Raw genomic sequence first — 24,400 nt, 5'->3', positions numbered from 1 at the left:
CAAGTTCCAGGTTGCAGAACGGTAGCCGACGGCGGAAACACCTCGGAAACAGAAGCTCGTTCTGGCGGCCAGAGTCAGATGAAAGGGAGCCGCCCAGCTATGGACGCTGGAAAGGAGAAACGTTGTTGCGACGCAATTATGATCGGGCATAATGGGCCGCGAACACCGGATCGGCTTTGGAGCACGTATCGAAACACACCGCTGTCGAGAAAGAGCTCCTTTCAGTATGACCATGAAGCGAAGTACATTTCGAAGATACTTTCGACCTTATCCGAGGAAATAAAGTTGTAAATTGTACTTTTGTTTCATTCATTACTATCATTATTATTATTTTTGTTGTAATCAGCGTCCTTTTTTCGAAAATAAGCTAAATCGATGAAAAGGACTTATCAAACAAAATCGCATCTTTCTCTCATAAAATTCGTTATCGAAGCTAAACCCGAATGAACACCCTAGTCGCTCACGAACCTCGCGTCGTTAATTACGCTCCAAGTGGCCTCCACTCGCCGAGGGAGAATATATCAAAGTTCCGTTAACCAAGACTAATCCGTGCCGTGTCGTCGTGGAAGCGGACGAACCAAGTCGTAAATATCATTTACACGGGACTAGGAAAGCCGGAAGGTTCGTTCATCTTCGACCTGAGCAACGTTTCACAGTTCGATGATGCTGGAAATCGCGGAAACACTCTCGCCAGTCCCACTGTGGGGAAAATTTCCCTTCTACCGGGGAGAATCGATCCCTGGAAGGCTGGAACGCGATCGCCGTTCGCTTTCAGACGATTTTACGAGCAGGTTCTGCCCGAAGCGCCGCTGAGAAACCGCGACGAATCTGAACTTTCGGGCAGATCGTAAATAAAATTCACGAGCCCGGACCCTCCCACGCTTTGCGTAACCACTTTATTATGCTGTAAATCAAGCTGTCCGTGCGCACGAACGCCCTTTACCGACGGCCCTTTGCCTCGTGTCTCTGAAAAATCTCGTGAACAAAAAAGGGGAGCAAGAGAGAAAATCTTCACTGTTGTGGTGCACTCCTTTCGCTAAAAACGATAGTGACACGTAAATTTCCGGTCGTGTCACTTTAGTTTGCTGATCCTGTGTCCACACTATTAGTTTTGGACGGTTTAGTGTGGCCGCCCGTGAACGTTACGAGCGTACGCTTATAAAAGGGTGACGCAAGGGGTTGTAGTGTTGCAGTAGCATAGGTTTCGGTTTATGGTTTTTAGTCCTTTTTGTTCTGTTTTTCGTTGCGTGTATAAGGGTTTATTATACGACGTATTCGATATGAATAATATGAATATACGATGAATTTCTTACTTGAATTTATCGATAGTTATACTGCTCTCTAAATGTATATCGGTACATATGTCTATTAATGGGAACAGAATGAAGAGCCTCGATGCAATACAGTAACTATCAATTTAACAAGACTTACAATAGCAACGCGTGTAAACAGAGATTAATGCTAGTAAGTCTCAAATATGAATGCGTTGCGATCTAAGTAGAATTCACTGCTAGCGAATTACGACCGTTTAAAGTTTCCAACGTTTTTTACACATCTTATTAAAATTGAAAAGTGTGAATGAACAATTTATCAACTATGACGTATATACTACATAATAATTTGAATAACCAAGAACCATTTATCATTCATATCGTAGGTACTGTTGTAGTATCTGTATAAGATAAATGAAATTTTTACACGTAATCCTAACTTGATGTCCAAGATTGAAATATTTTGTGCAAAATTTCCAACTCCAATATTATATTTTCTCAATAAAAAATTACTTAAAAGAGCTTAAAACTTTTTGTCCTTTAATTACTTCGATTAATCAGATTTTGGAAGAGATGAACGAGGCGTCGTCCGGCAATCAATTTCTGCAGGGCTGAAATACTGGTCGCCCTATAATCCACTTCCATCCCCTTTAAATTTATAATCCCCTGGATCTACGTATAATTCGGGCGTGCATCTCAAAGAACTTGTCCCGGTGCTTATGGAAACCCTCTCTCGTCCTTCCCTTTTTCCTTTGGTTCGCCACTCTCTCTCTCTCTCTCTGCCTCTCTCTGGTCCTACCTTGGTTGCTCCTTTTCTCTCTTGCGCAACCAGCACATTAGAGGGTGTTCTGGGCGTGAAGGTGTCCGTCATAATTTGCCAGCCGGCGCATAATCCCCGTGACAAAGGCCGACAAAGTGACGGTTGTTACTGGCCGCCACCCTTTCTTCAGACTGCTAAGATTCCGGTAGCAGGTAAAGCGTTTAAAGATTTCGGTCATCCGAAACTCGGATAGATGAATCACGGCTCGAAGTTGAGATCCTTTGCTCGTGTTCTTGTCATTTCTTTTGAGTGTTTCGTAGATGTTACGAGCATATACATTAGTAGATTGCGAATGTTTGTGCATATCGTTACGAATGCAATCAAAGAAATGGAATCCAAGAAAATATTTATGCCACCCATTAAATACTGTAAAGAGTACTCGATTTTGAATATTTCTAACGAAACAACCTCTTGTCAAAAATAAAATACAAATATCTTCATCTCGTGTGTTTGAATAACAAAATATACTTTTATTATAAATAATAATTGTCTGATATTTCTTTACTTTCTAACGAAGTGTATAAGTTATATATTCACTTTTTTTCGTAGCTTAAAACTAAGTCTAAGCTAATCTAAACTAAAACGTGATGCTTGCAGAGTAAAGGGTTATTCGTGCAAATGTTATAAAACTAAGATTTCTCTATGGGTTAGCGTTCAGAACGTCTCCTTTGAATAGAAAGAATTTAATAATCGCACCGTATCAAACGTACGCTTCGCCAACCGACAGCTGTCGATATTCTGGGAAACCCTTTCGTTACTTCGTCCCTCGATTCCATCTATCCATATCGCCATCGAATTTCACAACGTACAAGCCGCGCGCGATCCGCTTATCGTCTTCTGCATCCTTCGTGCCAATTTCACTATCCTTCCGTAGCTCTTCTTATCCATAAAGAATCTTTGACGCCGTACATGAATGTATGCAAAGAATTCATTTACAAAATTGAATTTTTGTATGTTCTGAAAGGAGCATCGTAAAACTAAGAAAATTCTCTTATCATATAGGAAAGCGTTATTTTATAGATATTAAGTTACATAGAAGTTTAACATAAACGTTTTCTTAAAATTAATCAATCGTACTATTTTAAATAGATCATCTTCATTTGTCAGATAAAAAATTGACCTGCTAGTTGGGAAACTGTTTAGAAAAGGAGCTCATAAGACTTTAGTTCTAATTTTTTAATATTACTTACGTTTGGATTAATAATCGCAATGGCTCTTAAAATACTTTGCTTTTCAATATATACGAAATAAATACAAACTTCATAATAATTAAGCCATTTGTGTCAACAAAAATCATCGAAGTCTTCGTTTCTAATCTTATAATCATTTCACTCTCAGTACTATCTACTGTTCGATTTCCAACTTTCACTTCAGAACGCGCTCCAAATCATGAAGTTTTCCTATTTAATTTCACCATACTTTCTACCGTACATGCTCAATTCTTCAAGTTCAAGAGGACATTTCAACTTTTCAATTTTTATTTTCAGAATGGAGTCTCTCCTCTTGAATCGATTCAAATTACCGATGGGACGTAGAATCATCGAATTTCGTTCTCAAAATCAACTTTTACGAGTCTACACTGAACCATTTTGACTCAAAGGGACACTCCGGGTCCCAATATCCTCTCTTTAATCGATTCTCTTCGTTATTCTTATAGCTTCTTATTTTCAAAATGCTTCAACTATCCAACTTTTTTTTCAGAATCGAACTTTCTTCGAATCAGTTCAAATACCATCCAAATGATTTTTCCCCTCAGAACCTCAAAGCGAATCTCTTGGTCTCAAGAAAGAAGAAACATTCGAATTCTCAAAGTCCTCTCTTTACCCACCTTCCTACGTTGGCAGTCGCTACGCCCACGTAAACATCCTTATGTCGAACTTTACAATTTCGTTCTTCCAATCGAATCTTCTTTCTCCATTCTACTACCATTCGAACGATCATCAAATATCTGTCTCAAAATCAACCCTTAAGATTTTACACCGAGCCACTTGGACTCAGACACACGAAGTCCCAATTTCCTTTGTTATACGTCACGATGTCCGCGTTTCCTAGCGGCTCGATTTTTTCCAGAAGGTCGATTCGTTTCGCGGGTGCTGCGGTAACCGGTGGTGCGTGGCATTCCATCGAATGCATGCTTACGAGCCACCGGTGCGCCTCTCTTTCTCTTTCCTCTCTCCTCTCGGTACTCCACTCTGTGGACGCGAAAACAAGTTAAAAATAGCCAGCGAGCGGATCGCGGTCGGCACCTTTGAGACCGCGGCTCGGAACCCGCAACAGTCGTTGATCGTTCGCATCGTGTTTCGTCGTCCGGATGTTGATGATGATGGTGAGAGACCGTCTCGTTACCATTACGAGGGCCGCTCACGCAGCCGGCTAACACGCACCGCAAACCTCGCATTACCATAACCGCGTGCACACAGAACCGTCCGCCGCTTCTTCGGGGCTTCCACCAAACGTAAGAGAAGGAAAAGAAGCGAAAGGTAGGAAGAGAAAGAGAGTGAAAGGGAGAGGCGAATCACCGTGGCGTGCTTTCGAGCTTACCGCGGGTTTAACGATCTTACAGCGCGACTCTTGGTGAACGCTTTTACTGCTCGGAGACCTGTTAGCTGCTCTACTAAGATTGACTGCAATTGTCAGCCGCCTTTAGCATCCCCTTTCGCCGAGCGCGCAACTTCAGCTCCCCCAGGGGGAGGTTTAACGTCGTTTGCTCGCGTTTCTATTAAGCCGTCTCGCAAATTTCTACATCCTATGTATTCCGGCTTATTAAAATATTTAACTAGAAACTTGACTTTACTACTGTTGTGTTGAATTATGGAATATCAGAAATTGCCGTAGACTGACGGGCTGCAAGCAGATTGAAATTATATTTTTAATTTGTAAATTTTTGATAAATTTCATTCGTATTTAATTGAATTTATGAAAGATCAAGTAAGATGGAAGGTCTCTACGTATTAGAATAATTTTGTACACTACTGTTACATGTTTTAAGATTATAAATTGGCACACAAATCATTTGAAGCGTTACGGGGAATATATGTGTTGCAATGTTGAACGAATTAATGAGAAAAAGAATAATCGTATAGTACAATGTTGCATTTCCTATGTTGATTCACGGCAGTAGATAAGCCGTATCGGTGGAATGATTCATGCCATGCTTAGCTGTTCGGTCTACAATTAATGAATGGATGCGATAATTGCAGCAACAGCGGATCGAAAATTTGCAACCTAAACCGAAGATAATTTATAGGGATTCCCGATCATCTAATTCTCATTCCAAATGTACAAACGAGCATAAGTTGAAGATTATTAACTGAAAAATTATCTTAGACCAAGAGTCACACCATAAATACCTGTTGCAAGTATCTCGTTCTATTAATACGATTTAAAAGATTTTAAAAAGAATTTTATATATCTTTCATCAAAATTCTCTTACCACAAATAAGAGTGGAATATCTTGTATCTCTTACTTGGCTAGCTGTCGCACCCCTAACTCACGCTTTCTTGCACCATCTTAGGGAACTTTCTTCCTTTTGAATTTATGGTGTCTATGTATATACAGGGTGGTTGGTAACTTGTGGTACAAGCGGAAAGGGGGTGATTCTACGCGAAAAAAGAAGTCAAAAATATAGAATAAAAATTTTTCGTTTGAGGCTTTGTTTTCGAGAAAATCGACTTTGAATTTTCGCTCGGTACGCGTGCACTTTACCACGTCTCGTTATAACGGATCTCACTGTAGATGTCTCGATGGAAAAATAAAAAAAAAAAAATTAAAAAAAAAGTTTTTATTCTATATTTTCGACTTCTTTTTTCGCGTAGAATCACCCCCTTTCCGCTTGTACCACCAGTTACCAACCACCCTGTATATGTATGACTCCTATATTGAATTTATAGTCTCATGCACATCAACGATAAATATTCAAAAGCACTAAATGTCGTTATACCTTGTTTTAACAGCTTCAAAGTCGTTAAATTGTCGCTGAGTCTTTAATATCTTTAACACTATTATCATTCTAATTTAATGCTTCTCAAGAGTACTGCAATAGGATGAATTTTACACAAATGTTTTAGTATACGTCTTAAGAAACATGCTACTACTTAAAACATTCGTACACTTCCATCGACTACATGATTTTTTAAAAAACCTCCCTGTCTTTTCTTTAAATAACGAAAAGACTTCACATCATCCTACTCACTCCTCTGGAATTGTTACTTCAACAACGATCGAATAGCAAGATCCAAACTTCGATTATTAACACGCAACATGGCACGAATCACATTTTTCATGACAACAACAGCAAAGCAGAAGACAGGTAGCTAAGCAAAGAGAGTTTAGGCCAGGCATCCAGTCCGTCTCTAGTTCCTTCAACATCTATCCTCGTCGACAGCTCAATCGATGGAGTCGGTCGCGTATCTTCTGGCGGAAGAGAGCGGCGCGCCGCTTAAAGAGACCGACAACCTCACGGTGAAGAAGAAGAAGAAGAGAAGCATGTGCGCGGAACATCTCAAACGCGCCGTCATCCGTGCCCGTACCAAAGATACGTTTTCAAGCGTCGATCGTGCGTTCTTCTCGGCCGGACGATGAGTTTCGAGCCCTCACAGGGATGTCGATGGCCTCGTTAAGCCGAGGTTACGAGACGACGCTCGGTTCTTCTTCGAGAACGGTTGCCTCGTAACGCTTGCCAGAACTCGGAAAGCACACGGCGACGATGATTTTCACGCGAAACGACCGGCAGCCGTGTACACTGCACCGGTACGCTGTATCGAGATCTCGCTACGAGATACCAGGCAGGTGCTTTCGCCAAACGCCTCCTCCATCTTTCAACCCTCCGCGAGAAGATTTACCGAATTGTTTTTATTATACTCTATGTAATTGCTTGACAAGATTTTTCGAGAGAAAGAAAAACGGGTGAAATTTTAATTTCAACCTTGATTGTTAACTGTTTGAGGAACGAACATCTTTTAATGTAATTTTTTAAATCCTCTTAAAAATGTGAGAGGTATTAGGTTGTTCGTTAACAGAAACGGTCTTCTTCAATGGTTTTGTAAAGATATAAGACACTAAAATTTGAGGTAAACTTCACAGAAAACAAGTATACTCATTGTTTTCTTAGTCACCAACTTAGGGATAAATGAAACATAAGGCAATAAAACATACAAGGGTTAATGTATTTTACGTGCATAACTTCGTTTTCTGAAAATGTATATACCACTTATCATTAACTATTAACTTTCACACTCGGAAATATTGACACCTTCTAATTGGACTAATTTTATGGACGTTTTACGTGCTCATCTTTATGTCCAATTTATAGACATTTTTTATGATGAACCGAACGACGTCACAAACATACACCACTTGTGGTAGTACATTTCAAAAGTCGCTTGAAAACGAGGGTAAATACGCATCGCCGCGTATACGTATCCGGAACAAGGCAGAATGCCCATAGATCGAAAGGCAGAGAAAGAAAGAGCGAGCGTGCGCTCGTGTAGGAAGGGGTAGATGAGGCACGCTGTGATATCCTCAGTAATTTATGGTGAAGGACTCGAGGACGAGAAGAAGATAGAAAGAGAGAAAGACAATATCAACTGCGCTACACGTTTGAACGAGAGAGAAGTCGACGCACAACGCACGACACATAGAGAAAGTGGAAGGATAGAGGCAGATAGGCCATGAACAGAACACACACAGCTTGTGGGCACTCGAAGAAGAGACGAGGAGAAAGACGAAGAAGAGGAAGAGGAAGCGAAGAGGGGGTTAGAGAGGAAGGAAGAGGGAGCAGGTGGCAAGATAGGGTATACACCAGTGGATTAAGGCGCGGAGCGGCGAGTCAAAGAGATTTTCTCCCCATCCCGTCTCGGCGGGGGCCCCTCGGCCTAACAAGGGCTGAAATATGACTGCCGCAGCCCTACCTCGCCTCGTCTTAACCTGCCACGTCTTTGGCCGCCGTGCGCCTTTCGAACGAACCATGGAAAAGCGAATGAGATATCCGTTGCCGACTAATTTATCGGTCGCTCTTCCCTTTCGCTTCTCAGCGAGACTGGGATCAACGCACTTCCCTTGAACTTTCTCGATTTGCGTGAAACCCTTTGGCCTACTTTGGATACCAACCCTTTAGACGTTTCTTAGTGATGAAAGAAAAATTGGATATTAATTGCGCCATATTTCTTCGATTGACTTCTTGGTATTAATAAATAATCTGAATATACACGGTTATTCCTAATAATTTACGTCTACACGCCAGTCAAGTGACTGTCAGAATGATATCTGCCATATTATGAATAATATTTATCTATTTACCATAAATAATGATAATAATATAATGGTTCAAAAATACAATGAGATGCAATACCATTGTTCCATTCAACTGCTCATTCGCGATTGCATTTTTATCTATTCGCGATCGGTGCTACACGCTAATTATCGAGCTCCGCGAAATTCGATTGTAACGATTAATTATATTTTGAAAACGATATCGAACGAAGAAATCTTCGGATTTATCGCGAAAATACGCCGCTTTTCTTTTTATCCCTTTCCGGAATAACTCGGTACTATTCCGGTTGTGATTGCAATCGCGAACAGCGCAGATTCGAAAGATGGAAGGATATCGGTGCAATTAAGGGATTGTGCAAGACATTTAGGTTCGTTTAATGGCGTGGCCGTTTGAAGCTGATGGAGTAAATGGAGGGTGTTCAAGAAAGAATACAGCGTACAGCGGTTTAATGATACGCGATAGTTAACAGAGCAGGTGGTGCTCCGTAAATGTACGCTTATAAGTTAAAGTTTAAGGAGAAAGAGGCTTTTTGTTCGGACATATTAGAGAGCTGCGTGTTCGTTACGGAATTTGTTTCTGTTGTGAAAATGTTTGCATTTCTGTAGAAATGGTGGGTTATAGAGAGATCTTTGCTCATTGAATGTAAAATAAAGTAATCGAAACTGTACTTAATAATAAAGTAACAATAACAGTTTTCAAAAAGTTTCGTATGATTCTCAGTAATTCGCACCACACTGTTATTTCTTAATTATACTATGCTATTGTAGATCTCACATGCATAATACACATTCTTACAACGTGCAGCCAAGTTTCTTCGTGGTACCAGCGTGCATTGTATAATTAATTTACTCGTGCATTCTCCGAATCGCTCTTTATTCGCTATCGATATTGTGGCGTAAATATTCGCTTGGTCTGCGATCACACAAATTCTTACTTAAATTCTTACACAAATTGTTACCACAATAAGTATGTAGTATATTTCTGTGTAATAAATGGGGATATATAATTATTATTATAAAACTTTGTTATATTGTATATCATATTATATTATATAAAACTTTGTATTCTATTACTCATTATTTCTTCTTCGCTTTCCTTTTTTTGAACAAATCACAACGACCATCGTGCTCGTTCTAAAGTAAAACAAAAATCTAAAGAAAAATAGATTCGTAAAGAACAATTCTACATTCTCGATCGTATTAAGTTCTTCTGAATGGATGAAGACGAAACGATTCCTCCAAAGTAGCCAGCGCCATCCACGATTTCGTGGCAGTTGAAAAATGTGCCAAAGAAATCGCGCGAAATTACAAGCTGCGATCGCAGTATTTTTCTACGGGACGCAATGACGATGATTACTTTGTACGCAATGACCACTCGGTGCGCTTTAAAACCGCAATTTGCACGAGCCGCAGCTCAAAGGGTGTTTCATGCTGCGAAACCGCAGCGGCTGTCGCGATTTCCGGCCGCAGGAAATTGCCGAAATTACCAAAATCTCAACAACGTCCCGAGAAAGATGAAATATAAAGCGTTCACAGAATTGTCCTCCTTTCTTCTCTTTCTCTCTCTCATTCCAGATAAGATCTGTATGTTAAGCAGACAGTCTTTCAGTCGCTCACGATTCTCGATGCGTTTCTCTAACGCGCTTCATGGTTCATTATGCCGCGTAATCGCGAGGACATTTATATTCTACGAAGATTTCTCTGTGCTATTGTGCCATCGACCTAGATGCGCTAATTGGCTTAGCTCGTGATTCGATCGATTGTCTTCTCCTTTTTGGAGATGTATACTCAGCTTCTCGATCCTTTGAGCAACATCAATAATTATATTTCCAATGCATAAACCGGAGTAATATTAGTCTATAAGATTGCATCTTTAAATTTAGGAAATACAGAAATAGGAATTATATGTCTTCGACAAGAATAATAAAATACTTTTAGGAAATTCTTATTTGAACCTTAGTAATTGAAAGGTTTCACTGTGAATGTTATTATGTCGCAGGAAAACAATGAATTATCTTATCTCTTCTTTTCTACGATAATATATGTCTGATTCTACATAGAGATTTTTCTAATGTCTCCCCCACTTCTATTTATATGCACTTGTTACTTCCGTATCATAAAATTCCCGATTGTGTTCTAATTATTTCACTAGTACATATTTCATCTTTTCTGACATAATTCTTCTACGTTGCTGATTATGGAAAAGTACATTACGCCGTTAGGGTGCCTTCAAACTATCAAAATATATTGCCAATATTTCAAAGTTTTCAACTAAAGGAATCAATACATATCGTCGATACCACTGTCAATATTGTACGTAATTGTCGATATTGTATCAATAATATAAATATAATATGAATTCCCCTTTACATCATCGAGACAATTCTTACTTCCCTAATATGATGTCTTCACACCCCATAGTAGTGTTCCATCCGCTTGCCAAAAATCAAGATAAGGTTCATAAAAATATAGACTATGGTGCACAGAAGAAACCTATCGGGTACTAATAGTGTGCAAAGTAATCGGGAGCGTGTGGTGATTGCACGGTGGTCGTGACTGTCGGTTACGGTGGTAGAGGATGGTGTTGGCATTGGTGGCGCTGGCTCGGCCACTGCTAGCGGTGCTAGTGGCCGTGATGGCAATGGTAGCGGTGGTCCATCGGAGTAAATATATTGGATGGTGGTAGGATTGGTGGCGGTGTCTTCCGCTCTCTACTTGAGCCGCGTGCCCGCTCGCTCGTTCACGCCCGAGGTGCGCCTTTGATGTGCCGCCTACACCGCGTTCTTGCTAACTCTCGCGCCGCCAACCGCGCCGGATTCTGTTTTTCTTCCCTGGCAAAAATCTTCCACCGTCTTCCTCCTCGTTTCTCATCCACTTTCCACAATTCCTTCTCCCTTCCTCTTTATACCAGTTGGCGGCAAGCCTAGCGTATATACACGTTCGCACTCTTACATCCTTTTGCTCGTCTCTGCCCCTTCCTCCAACTCGGTCTTCTTGCTTTTTCTGTCGTTATTCCTCCGGCCGGTTGCTCGTAGCTGGTAATAAACGAGAGTCGGAAAAATCGCGAACAGAAGGAGAACCGTCCGACGACGATGGCCTTGATTCGGAGGCGAAACGGAGGATCGATTATCGCCGGTCGTTTGAGGAATCGACCGCAGCGGAAATGACGTTTTTGCGAACGCGGGACCTTCTCTTTCCTCGAGTAGTACGCACATAGGCTTCCCTTTGCGTTTGCGTGCGACTACCAGGCGGATTTGAAATCAAAACTCCCCTAAGAAGAGTTGCGTTTGAAGTTTATTCTACGGAGAAATTCAATTTCAACTTGGATATTAATTTAAATTTAGATTTTAGATAGAAATTTTATTGCCGTTTTTGATAAGTAAGATTCGTTACGTATAACAAAGTTGTTTCGCACGACCAATTGTTACCAAGAAGAGTACCAATTGTTACGAAATTGTTCGATATTGACTTCTGCATGTTTCTTCGATCGTTTTATTCGTATTAATAAACGAGATACGTACTAATATATAGTCATTCATAAATATCTTCGTACATCTGAAGAATAAAAAAAAAAAAGAATAAAAATTTTCGAGATAAAATTATTTGAATTCATTATTTGTACGTTCTACATTGTACATCTTATACATTGTACATCTTTGCAGTGAAATTTGTTTAAATGTATTTTATCCCTACTGTTCTCCTCGCTTCTTTTTCTTGTTTGTATCTCTTCAGATACCTTTTTTTTCTTTGAATACTTTATTCGTATGGAGCACGAAATATACAGAAGGTAATAAAATTATACTAAACCAAACATTTAAACTCCATCCGTATTTTAATAGTGTCTATTAAATTCTACCGTCTCAAGTTATACAGACCCGACATCCTGCTTAAACTGCTATCCTTAGGAAGGATAATAAAAATAGCCCTGTTATAAGATATACGAAGACTTTCCTGACATACCGTGCCGTAATTTAAATCCTACTGAAAAATGGACAGCACGTCAGTTTCCCAACGTGTTATGAAAACGACGTGGAACAAAGAGGCATCGAACGTGGCCGTGAGGCGAGTTAGATGAAATCGAACCCAACGTAGTAGCTGTTGCGTAGGCCAATCATTTTACGGGGGCTTATTTCGATGACCTATCTCTCTCCTTGTTTTGTGTTCTCTCTCCGTTCCCCCGCTCACGGACATTCTTCACGCGTGCTCGGTCCGCACGCGGATCCTTTTGCTGCATCCTTACGCTTTCCGGAAGCCCCTACAAACTTCGGCGCACTTCAAAGGTTCTCTTGGCGTTGATCAGCGCTCCGCCGTACAAATCGATAATGCGATTCATAGTTGCTCCGTGACGAAGTTTCGCTGTAGCCTTTTGTAACGTGGACACAGAGCCTCCGGGGACCTAATAGTCCTGCCTGTTCGACTTTACCGCTCTCCAAAAACGAAATCCTTATTTGATTCGTGTAGATCGACCTATATCATCCAACTACATATATACGTAAATAGGAGCGTTGCGAAATTATATTTTAGTTTGAATGCCGATTTGTTCAGAGGATTTTTCGTTTTTATTGATTCATGGCTAAATTTTTGAGAGAATGGTTATTCAAAATTGTAGGGTGCATTTCGCTTCGCACGATGATTTTTTTAAAAGATCTTAGCATAGAATGTTAAGCACTTTGTGCTTTTAATAATTTTGTGGTTAAATTTTCAATATTTCTATATTACATTTTTGTATAATTAGTTACAGGTGTCCCGCGATGTTCCAATTATTTCCGAAATTTTTCGTTCGCTTTTACTCAAAGAGTGATAAACAATTTGTCGAATTTCGAAGTGAATCTTCGCCTCGATTTAGCAGGTTCATCGTCACAGAGAAGCAGAAGCGATTCTCCAGAGCTGCATCGAGTCAAAGGGCTTTTGAGGGGGCGCCTCAACAAATTTGCAAACGGTTAGCGTGGGCACGCGTATTTATTCAGCCGTTCGTCTCTTTTTACTTCCTCAAAGACAGCGTCACTACCGCTTTTCTGACCAGTCGCTTCCTTTGATTCTTTCTATCGGTTCCCTCTTCCTTCTTTGTTCGCTATTCGTCTCCTTCTTGCCGCTTTCCTCTTACTTCCCTCTTAGGATCATTTCCTTTCTATTTCGATCATTTTCTGGTCTATTTGTTTATTTAACCATTTTTATCGTTTGTCGTATATTAGTAACCTTCTTTGCATGTAGTGACGAATAAAAGTATCGGTGAAGACCAAAGTTTCCCATAAAATACCGTACATACCTATAGAGCATATAATTCTTCACGCAAATTTTTTCTAACGTTATTGTACATATATATGCTTCTCTAAAGATGATATAAATTTTTTGTCATTTCTTTAAAACATTTATTATATATATATCACTGTTTTTCCATTATGATAAAAGGTAAAAGACTTCGTTCTTTATTTGTCCCTTTGTATCTATTTTTTTGGTTAACGATTCGATCGACTAAAATATACCTACTGTTGCTCTTTTTCTAGTTTCAAGTTAAACCTTCTGATTTAGTACTCCTCGATTTTTATCTTTTTATGACTTTTATCTTTGCCTTCTATCATCTATCCACTATCCCTCTTCTTTATTCTGTCAAACCTTCAACCTGTTACATCCTGTATCTCCTTCGACCCTTATCAAATCCACAAATCCTCCACCTAATCCTTTTTCTTTTCTGTATCTTCCAATCCTCAGCATCTTCTGTCAAACCTTCAATCCTTTGCCCTCTATCAGCCTCCCTTTCTTCCTCATTAAATTCACCAATTCTGAATCTCACCTTCGTCTCTCATCCATTCCAGCCTCATCAAACTTTCACTTTCTGAATTCACCTTTTCCATATTCACATACACATTCTATCTTTCACTCTTTCCCTTCCTAATTTTCCTTTCTCCTTAAAACCCATTTAGTTTTATCCTCGTGAAACCTTTATCATCCTTAGCAAAGCTTTATTTGAGGAGCAATATCTACAAATGTGCATCTATTCAATGATCCTCAAGAAAACTGTACTGTTTATGGAACGTCCTAATATTTATCATCCCCTTGCTTCCAAGTGTATCAAATCTCCCTTTGTGCTTCGATGGGCCCGTCACTGTGCACCACCGTCTACCACCCCCGCCCTATCTTAACTCTCCTTCTTCGTCCATTCGTGGCCCGCTCGTTGTTCGTACACCCGTGTATATCGGTCTGTGGCGCACAGTCGGTTCACCGAGTACGCGGAACAAAGAGGAACAGAGGCGAGCAAGAAGGACAGAGAAGGAGGAGCGTTTGATCTCACCGCCAAGGCAGATCGGCAAAAGGCCTTTTTCTGCGGGCCCCGAGAGAGCTTCAAGCCGACCTCAAAGACTTGACTGATGACTTGCGGCCACGACGACTCCGCGCGCATGGCTCTGGTCCCGCAAACCAGCGCTGGGACAAACCGACAGTTCAAGGGAGAAGAGGAGAGGAACATGTCGAGAAAGACGAACGAATGCAGCATGTAAGTAGAGGAGGATGGTCCACGTATGGCTTGCTGTTCTAGCGACGAACGCCGATTTCCTGCGAACGACGCGTGCCTACTCGCGTGTCCAACGAAGATTTGGGATTCCCTCGCTGGACACGGAACTCCAATGCTCCGACTTCACGGTTTACGTTTCAGGTGGTTGTAATGAAGTTCGTTTGGTGAGATTGAATTTTTGAAGGTTATTGGTGAGACGAATTTATCGAGAAAAAATAGTATGTTTTTTTTTAGAGATGCTTTGGGTTAGGTTTGTGAAAATATAAAAATATTTATCGTATTAGGAGGATTTGAGAAATGGAGTGAAATTGTACAAAGACTTGGGAATATTCGAAAAAAGAAGAAAATTAAATCAGGAGTTTACTAGATGAACACCCTCGGTCAATCATAGTTACTACGGTACATTTCTGAACAAGCTTACGATTTGAGTTAAGAATTAAATATAGGAGCAACATTTTTCATATGCATACAAATCAATCTTAATCAAAACCATCCCTAAAAATCACCAAGTCATCCATAAAACAAATATACATCATCAAAACAACCTATATATATATATGTAGGTATAGCTATATAGCACCAAGCAAATATATATCAACCGCAGGATCGACGTATCCTACCAGGAAGCAAGACCCGCGATTTCATCCTGGCGTCATTGTCCCGACTACCATGGTGCTTACATAACGAACCGAGAACCATCAATTACGTCTTGCATAAAGCGGCGCTCGCCACGCAACAGCACTCTGCTCCGAGTCCGGTGACGCGAATAAATCGTCTATTGGCCCAGAAAAACCCGCCCGTGTCACACTTTTCATCGTCAAACCGGAAACCGGAACCTTCTGTGTTTCACACGATCCACAGAATGATTAGTCAAAAATTTTACATTGACTATCAATAGGTTAATAATGATACCAAAAGGAACAAGTAGCTACAATGTATATTTTTGTTTACTATAATATGATAATACGTGATGATCTAGATTTTATATGAATAGTAAACGAGACGTAGTAAACGTTGTTTGTAAAATATGCTATGTAAGTTAATTAAGATTTGTAAAGTATAATGGTGATACGGAAAATACAGTAGAACAATCTGTTCACAGTTCAAGAAAAGATATGAAATTTTAAAAAATTCGAATTCCTCTCACTGAAGAATTCATCTTTATTTCGTCATATCTACTGGTTCATTTTTATTCGCTGATCTACCAGATTATTTTTTAATTACTCACAGACATACTGCGATAGTCTGTTGTAAATAGAACTCATAAACATCCATATAATTACTATTCATACGATGTCCACTCGTTTTCCTCATTAACTATTACATTAAGTTTACATAATAAGTACTCATGTTCAAATGAGCAGATTTAATTGGCGAAAGCTCAGTTAACCGGATATTAACTAACACCTGATTCGTATGAATGAAATTCTACCATGCAAATATTTTCCAAATTTCCCTCTAAACGTAAGCCAGAACCTTTTACCACCGTTCTCTTCATAAACCCGATCAACCAGTCAAAAATTGATAGTTGATAGGGTAGTAATTGTATCTAGCAGACAGAGTACCTGTAGTGTATGATCTCAGTGCACGTGATCATTGGAAAACGAAGCACGAGCGAGCAACTAACAAGGAAGAGACGACAGAAAGGAAGAAAGAGAAAGGCGGAAAGGAAAAAAGAGAAAGGGAGCATCGGGGGCTAGTCAGGTCAGCGTCGCCGACGGCTGGCTGGGCTGTGGGGTATACGAGGAAGAAGAGCGTTGTTCTTGGGCCCGCCGTTCGGAGGGGATGGCTCGGAGGAGAGAGACTGTCGGCTCCTTTGAAGTCGGTCGGTACCGTGTGTAATTAGGCCGCCGCTCCCCACCCCGCCCTCAGTCTCTGATCTCGCCGCGCTGTGTCGCTAATTGCTCACCGCCCCACGGCAGAAGCGTCGTCGTTGTCGTCATCGTTATCCTCGTCCAATTCTACGTCAGGTACCAGCGTCGTTGTCGTCATTGCCGACGCCGTCGCCGTCGTCGTTGAGGAAGAGTCGTCATGGGGTCGTTGTTGATTCGGGTTTGTCGAGTCCTCTTAAAGTGTAACGAACTAGACAAGCTGCCCCGTCTAAACTAAACATCAACGTGGACGTGTGCTAATTCCTAGCCAGAGGCTATGCACCAGGTAGACCTCGAGTTGGACGAGCTTCGGTAGCCAAGCATAAACGATGCGATCCAGAAGGTTTCTCGTTGCCCCAGGACCATGTTCTATGTGTCTCTATAGGATAGGGGTGCTATATAGAATCGTGTTAAGGATTTTGGAAAGTTTGTAAGTTGTGTTTGAGAAGTGGTATTGAAGGTTTGCTTTCTGGCATTGAGTTTTCAATTTCAATGAAGTTTTTAGTGCGATGCCTTAAACTCTTGCATACTTTGTTCTTTGTTTACTTTTGTAGTTTTCTGAGAAGACTTCCGCTTTTCACTCGCGTAACTGTAGCTTCATTAACGGTTGAACGATATACGTTGGTACTGAATAACGTCGAAACACATGCTATACCTTTTCAAGGTTTTATGGACTTGTACCCCGGAAGCCTTGATTTTCATAAACGTCATTTTATTGATAATTGAGTTTAATTAAATATTTGTTTCTTTAATTCGAAGTTATTTTAGTTTTGTTTGACATTTTTACAATGGATCCATTTACACGAATCTGCTAGGAGTCAAGTAATTTATGTACCAGATAAAAACTCGTCTTAAGAATTCTTGTTCGAACAAACCGTTTCAATCAACAAGTAGGAACCAGAAGTTCATTTAGTCAGACACTCACTTAAATTTCCTTCACATAGATGGAGCTCACATAAACAAAGCTCTACTACAAATTACTCAATTTTTTAAAAATCTCTTTTTATTTACTTCTTTCTATTTATTTCCTTACTATTTTTACTCGTTTCTTCTTCTACCTTTTTTCAAGCATTAAATACAAAGTCCTCTTGTTTGGAAACAATCTGCGCGTTTCTCGTAAAGCATACAGTTAGAATTCTTTGCGAGCCTATCTAACACCGTTGCTCCCATTTTTGACGTTCACATTCCGGCTGCAGCAATCTGCCGGCTTGGAAAAACGTGCGACCGCTAATTCACCGTCTTACAACCAGACAATGACTCGGTATTCAGGACATTCCGGACATTCGGTTGAACGTGGAAAGACACGCGGAACCAGTGAGAGTTCGTTGCGAAAACCGGAGATGTTTTAAACCCAATAAGTTATGCCAAGCAATCGAACAATATGAATATATCTACTGAGAATGAGAGTATTACGAGTTTCGCAGACTACAAGTTAATTCTTCGGTAGGAGTAAAGCTCGAAGAGAGAGAACGTTTTCTGTCGAGAATATAATCGAATGAATTAATCAGTGATTCATACGATTACAATCGCGGGACTGTAATTTGTTTCGTCGGTGTTCTTTAATTTGAAACATAGTAATGGAAGCAGATCTAGATAACGGAGGTATACGCTGATGTAATGAGTTAAAAACGTACCTTTACGTAATTAAGATCGGTAATTATTGCTATGAAATGTAATAAGCCTACGTAATTTATAACGTACGCTTCTTTTAATATTTTCCACTTTTCTTTCATTATTGGGAATAAAATCATATTAAGTATATGATGTGTCTCAACCAAATATATTTGAACTATCAAAAATTTGATCGATAAATCATTCAATAACAAAGTATCTTGGACGTTGTATTTTTTTATAAATGTCAGACAGAAAAATCCGAAACGACAGCTTTTACGGCCTTTTTTTTAGGTAGATTGATGGTTTGTTTTCATCTTTATGGAACTTTCTGACTGAAAAAATATTCGATACTGTGTGTTGAAAGAATATCCTAACAAAAATAAAAAAGCTATAAAATTCAATGAAATAAACGAACTATCCGATAAATAGGAAATAATCATAGGTAACGGTTAATATTATACAGAAGACTAATTACTAGAAACTTCGGTTAAACAATATATTTATTCCTATGCAAACAACGAAAATGACAGATCTTTTCGATCGACCCATTACATTAAAAAACATTGAAAGTTTATTTTTAGTTGCTACCGTAGGATTTTGGAATACTCCTAACAGAACAAATATTTTTATAACTATGCTATTCGATAATATGCGATGTTAAATAATCTTTATAATCCTCTATTAAGTCAAATCTTAACACCATAACTTGTAAGACCATATTGTAAGTTTAAATTTCTTATCGAGATATCTTAGAGTTTCATTTAACTTAACCCATTCCGATTTCACTGTAACGGTTGATGAAGCAATCAGAATCAATCAAGGATTAACGAAACAGCCACCAGAATTTCTTTGATCGACTAAAATTCTCAAATCAGACTTTTATTGTTAGAAAATGAATTCAGAGCAGAAACACTTTTCGACAATTCACCGAAACGTACAAAACGCTACAACAACGATGGAACATCTTTCTGCGAGCTAACTGAAAAGACACACAGAGATTCAACCGCAAATCTAACCGAAAATCCAGCTTTGGCGAATCGAAACAAAACGTTCCGGCGCAAATGCAGTGGAAAGGCGAATAAATAAGAGATAGAAGGGCTTAACGAGCGGAGGAAACGAGAAAGCAGTCGCAATGGGCGAGTCAGAGAAAGGGGAGAATCGATGCAAAGACTATGCATGGCGCGCGAGATCACAAACGGAATCTCGATGTAAACATGCTTAAACTGTAATCTCTGCCTTTCGGCTCTTTCTCTCGTCGGAGTTGTACTTGTTGCACGTCTACCCTTTGATGTCGGTCATGCACTGCTCGAAATCAATTTAGACTCATTAACGGGGCTTGAACACAGTGCCAAAGGATATCCGAGCAAACATCGCGTGCCATTAACCTTGCCTCCTTTAGCAGGTGCCGCGGAGTCCTCCTTCTCGACTTCCTTCTGTTTCTCGCGAGCGTTTTCGATCCCCTATTTTGGGAGACACGCGTTGCGCACCAACCAGATTGCAGATTCTCTTTTTCAGGTATCTTGGATACGATGCAGCGGGAATTTCGACAATTTGAGATCGATTGGGAAGATCATTGCTAGAGCGCGGATTTTTATGCACATGTGGAGAATTGAGAAGTGTAATTATTAGAGTGCATATTTTTATGAATTTATGAAAAATTTAAAGGCGCAAAGATGCACAGAATAAAATGCAAGAATACAGAAAATGTAGAAAATAGAGAACTCGTTATAATATTTAACAGATAAAATGATCTCTGCTTTGATTCCATTTCCTTGAGAATGTTTATAAAAATATTAGTATAAATATTCTCAGTCTAGTAATGATACACAGGGATGCGTATGATATACAAAAGCATATAAAATAAGATATAGTAGTTGATACAGCAAGGATCGGATAAAATTTAGGGGTGAGTTTTTGAAGTTTAATGTCGATCGGGTAATTTTTAAACGATTATCGACGAACGATATTTCGGATTTTTCGCTTTAAACGAACGATCTTCTTTTAAAGACGGGTCAAAGATCTGAAGATTAGACTTCAAAGCTCGGTAAGAAATTCTTTTACCGGATGACGCATGTTTTCTCGTTCAAAGCAGAGTTTTCTGTTCATTGAACGAGTGTTCGAAACTTGATACTGAGCAGACGATTTCCCTTGAGATCAAATAACCCGACGTGCTTTAGTAGCGCAATCATTAAAACGAAAATTTGCCGATTCTGGAACCATTGGTAACAGAGAAGAACGACTCAATGACAATTTAAACATAAATTATTATAAAATTCCATTATCAAGATTACTTTTTCTAATACAAGTAAAAAGTTCAAAATACATACATAAAGAATTTTAAATCAAACCAGCGGTTCTCTTGCGCACAATTTAACTAATATCATTGGTGAAATCTTCACCAGTGAATTTTCTAATTTACAAGTCTCCTGATTACCATATTTGACACATAATTACAACAGACAAATGTATAATACAAACTCCAACATGTACCAACTCAATCCCCTAATATTATTGTCCCATAAATTACGCGTACGCGAGAACTCAGTTCTCTAAACAACCAGGGACGAACCATTCCTCAAGTTGCGACCTCTATCCACTTAATCCCCCCGAGAAGATTTCACGGAAGTAGCAAAGTTCTCTTCTCAAGTCGACAGCCACGTTCGCAATAAATTACAATGTCTTGCCCCTTTGAGGCGCAACGAAATGTCACGAGCATTGGACGGCTCGTGGAATCTGAACGTAATTAATCGAGGGATAAAAAAGGAAGAAAGTGGAGGGGACGGTAGAGTTTTGGCGCCACGTATCCAATGGTACAACCAAAGACACCAGCGTGCATCCCATGGGCATGGGCAAAGAACAGCCATAAATTTAGGCGAGTCGTTCGTTCTCGCGGTTTGTCGCATGCGTCTCGATTCGCGAGCGTGATTTATTATGTGTTCGAGGATCGCGTGCGGTCTCGTTCCAGACGCATGTGCCGCCCCCGGTTGGAACTTCAACGTCGGACTCGAGGAAGTCCAACAATCTCGAGGGCTCTTCGCTCTTAAATCTAGCGGAAGAAATTTCAGCGTGTTCTGAATTTAATTAGCCTGCTGCGAAGATATCTTATATCTCTGGCTACCGTGGTCCCAACATTTTGCTCTTATTCTGTTTGACAATTGAGTCTGCCAGAGGCCAAACTGATCAGCTATAAATTTTAAACCAGTAAAATGTATACCAAACACATTGAAGTGGAAGATATACGAAAAGACATATAATGGACAGAGAAATCCAAACTTTTATCCATTGTTTTATTCGGAAAAAAGTGCGTTGTTGTCAATTTATAACATTTCTAGTTTGATTGATAAATTTTAAATTTTGAGCGCAGAAAAAATTTAGAGGTGAATGGCGTGGATTTCCAAAAATGGAACAATATTTCCATTGGTGTGAGAGATCAAGTTAACCAATACCACTGATATACATTTTGCTGTTTTGTCTTTCTTATCACAACACTACCGATGTTTATACAAATTTATGTTTTAATGTATTACATAATTTATGAAACTTGTTTCATCTACTATATAATTGTATCATGACAAGCACTTTAATTCGCACATTTTGCATATTTTTCCATATTACTACATGATGTTCATCAATTATATTAATCTTCTGAAATAATATATCATATCCTTTAAAAAGGACAATATCATTAAACATTTATAACTAAAGGAACATTTATTCAATAATTAAAACTACAATAAAATTAAAATTACAGTCCTCTTAAGTTCCCAACACAGCAATACTTTGTTATTTTAAATATCATTCACAAGAAATTGTGTCAGAAACATGGAACTCGATCCGATTAGGTGATATCAAGTAACAGTAGCAACTTCAAACAGATTGCAACCGAAAAGAAAGCAAAAAAAAAAGTCAGGGATTGCGGGGGGGGGGGTCGAAACAAAGAAGTATCTGGAGGGTTAGGGGCACGCTGGCAAAAGTCAAATAATCCCAGGATGGCCGGAAATTTCGTGAAAGCCAGAGGTTCAAAAGCTTTTGTTAAATCGTACTTAAAAGTTAAAACTCGGAAGCGTAGGTAAAGGACCTGACCAGACATCGGGGCGGGTTGGGGTGTATAATGGAGGGAGAAGTACAACAGGGGACCGTGAAAGCTGGAGATGATCAAAGAGCGTTAGAAGAAAATCGGGTTGTCTTGCCGCCGTTTTACGCTTACACATACACACTAACCCTTTCGTTGGCATAAAATAGAGACACCATGGGAATCTACTGTTTCTTAACAACCGGCATTGCTCTTCATTATTCTCCCACCGTTGTTGATTTGTTCATGTATTCATGGACTTTATAACATTTGTTGATTACATGTCATTTATATAGTTTTTGCTTTACTCTGAATACATGATATGTTTTTGCATATTATGCACATTTTATAGAAATTTGCCTTCTTTCAATCTCACATAAGCGTATAAATAATAATAGTTCAATTATAAACAAGATTATCTTTTTCAACTCTTTTATTGCATGTACGAGAAAGTCTATATATAAACGTAACGTCATGTAATGTAACGTATGATTATTAAGCATAAAACAGGTTGCTTATGGTTTCTTGTGCTATATTTATTATTACGAATGTATCTAAGACAAGAAAAATATATGGTACGTTTTTAAATTGTTGCTTGCCGTATTATTATTCCGTATCGATAAATTTTTTGAAGATATTTTAGTATCAGAATTATCGTTAATGTTTTCAGATTGTTCCTCGTTTCTGTTACAACGAAAATCTTTGCAAAGAGTTTCACTTTTCTTAAAGAAGTTCCATGGACGTTTCATCAAATACTTACAGTAAGAAATAACAGTTAACTCTTGATCCTACAATACAACACCTCTATACGATTTAAAAAACGTATTACTCCAAAAACACAATGAACTGTCAAAAAAAAAAGTCTTACGCTTTTCAAACAAGCGTTAAAAGCATCAAGGGAAAGCTTCAAACTCACCTGCAGCTCCATTCTCATCTTCTCGTTGCTCAGTTCCGGGTGTTCGCCGATCGTAAGTACTCCAATGCCACTCAGGAAGCTTCCCAGAGTAAACCAACCTCAACTTCCCGATCACCCTTCGATCATCTTCACCCTCTGCATCTCTTCTCGTGACAATGCTTCACAAGCCAAAAACACCACGATAATTCATCATACTGTCATCAACGTGACAAAAACCTCGATTCCTCTCTATAATAATTGATGTCCGACGTGACATTCGACACGAGTCAATGTATATCCGCTTGATGATATGTTCCATGCGAAAGAATACTGTTGGAGAAGATGAAAGAAAAAACTTGCTCGTTTTCTGTCGAAGCGGAGTGCAAAGACCACGTGGTGGCAGAACGCGTGAAAACGCTCCAGCTCGAACCGGTCTCTGCTCGATACACGTCCTCGTTGACGGTTCGCGGCGAACTGCCGCCACTTTTCGCTTCACACGCTTCCTCTTCTCTTCTCCTTCTTCGTTCCTTCCTGCGGGCCGAGCCCTTCTTCCGAGTCACGAGGAGAGTCGGTGCGCGCACGTGCCGGCCACGGCCGAGGAACAGCGACCGACACCTCCTCTTCTTCGCGCTTCACCCTTTCTCTCGTTCGCCGTTTGCCTCTCTTCTTGTTCGTCGGCCGCTTTGTTGCTGCCGGCCTCTTCTTGCTCTTTTGCCGCTTGTTTGTTGTGGGTGTTTTCTTTGACGGCTGCGTCCGCGCCGCTCTTTTTCAGACCCGGAAGACCACAGCCCGGGGGAAGATTAATTGACGGGGGATTTTTAGGGGAGGAACCTTCTGTCCCTTTTCATCTATCCTTACGTCTCTTTTTATCCCCTGATCCTTCGCGTCGCCACCTCCATTGTACCCTTTATTCCTCAGATTTCAACTCCACGCTTTCCACCAAACGGGAATTTGATCGACAGCACAGATGGGAGATATATGATGACACAATCGTTCCTCGCAATGTTATAGGATTTTGATGACAATTTACGGTGATGTTGGGATAACTTTTAGTATATTTTTGTTAATTTCTATTGAC

General features: G+C 39.8%; 1 protein-coding gene across 1 annotated transcript in view; it reads right to left on the bottom strand.

Moving 5' to 3' along the window:
• Notum (palmitoleoyl-protein carboxylesterase notum) overlaps positions 1-23,977 on the bottom strand; it is a 32,622-nt gene extending 8,645 nt beyond the window's left edge. The window contains exon 1 of the mRNA XM_069118009.1: positions 23,344-23,977. Within this exon, the coding sequence (XP_068974110.1) occupies positions 23,344-23,361 (18 nt within the window). The 5' untranslated portion in view covers positions 23,362-23,977. The remainder of the gene's footprint in view (positions 1-23,343) is intronic.
• Between the last annotated feature and the right edge of the window lie 423 nt (positions 23,978-24,400).

This window comes from Bombus flavifrons, chromosome 8 (assembly GCF_040668555.2).
Source record: "Bombus flavifrons isolate JBK064 chromosome 8, iyBomFlav1_principal, whole genome shotgun sequence".
Lineage (NCBI taxonomy): Eukaryota > Metazoa > Arthropoda > Insecta > Hymenoptera > Apidae > Bombus > Bombus flavifrons.
The sequence above is the reverse complement of the archived record's forward strand: the minus strand, read 5'-3'. Positions and strand labels throughout refer to the sequence as shown.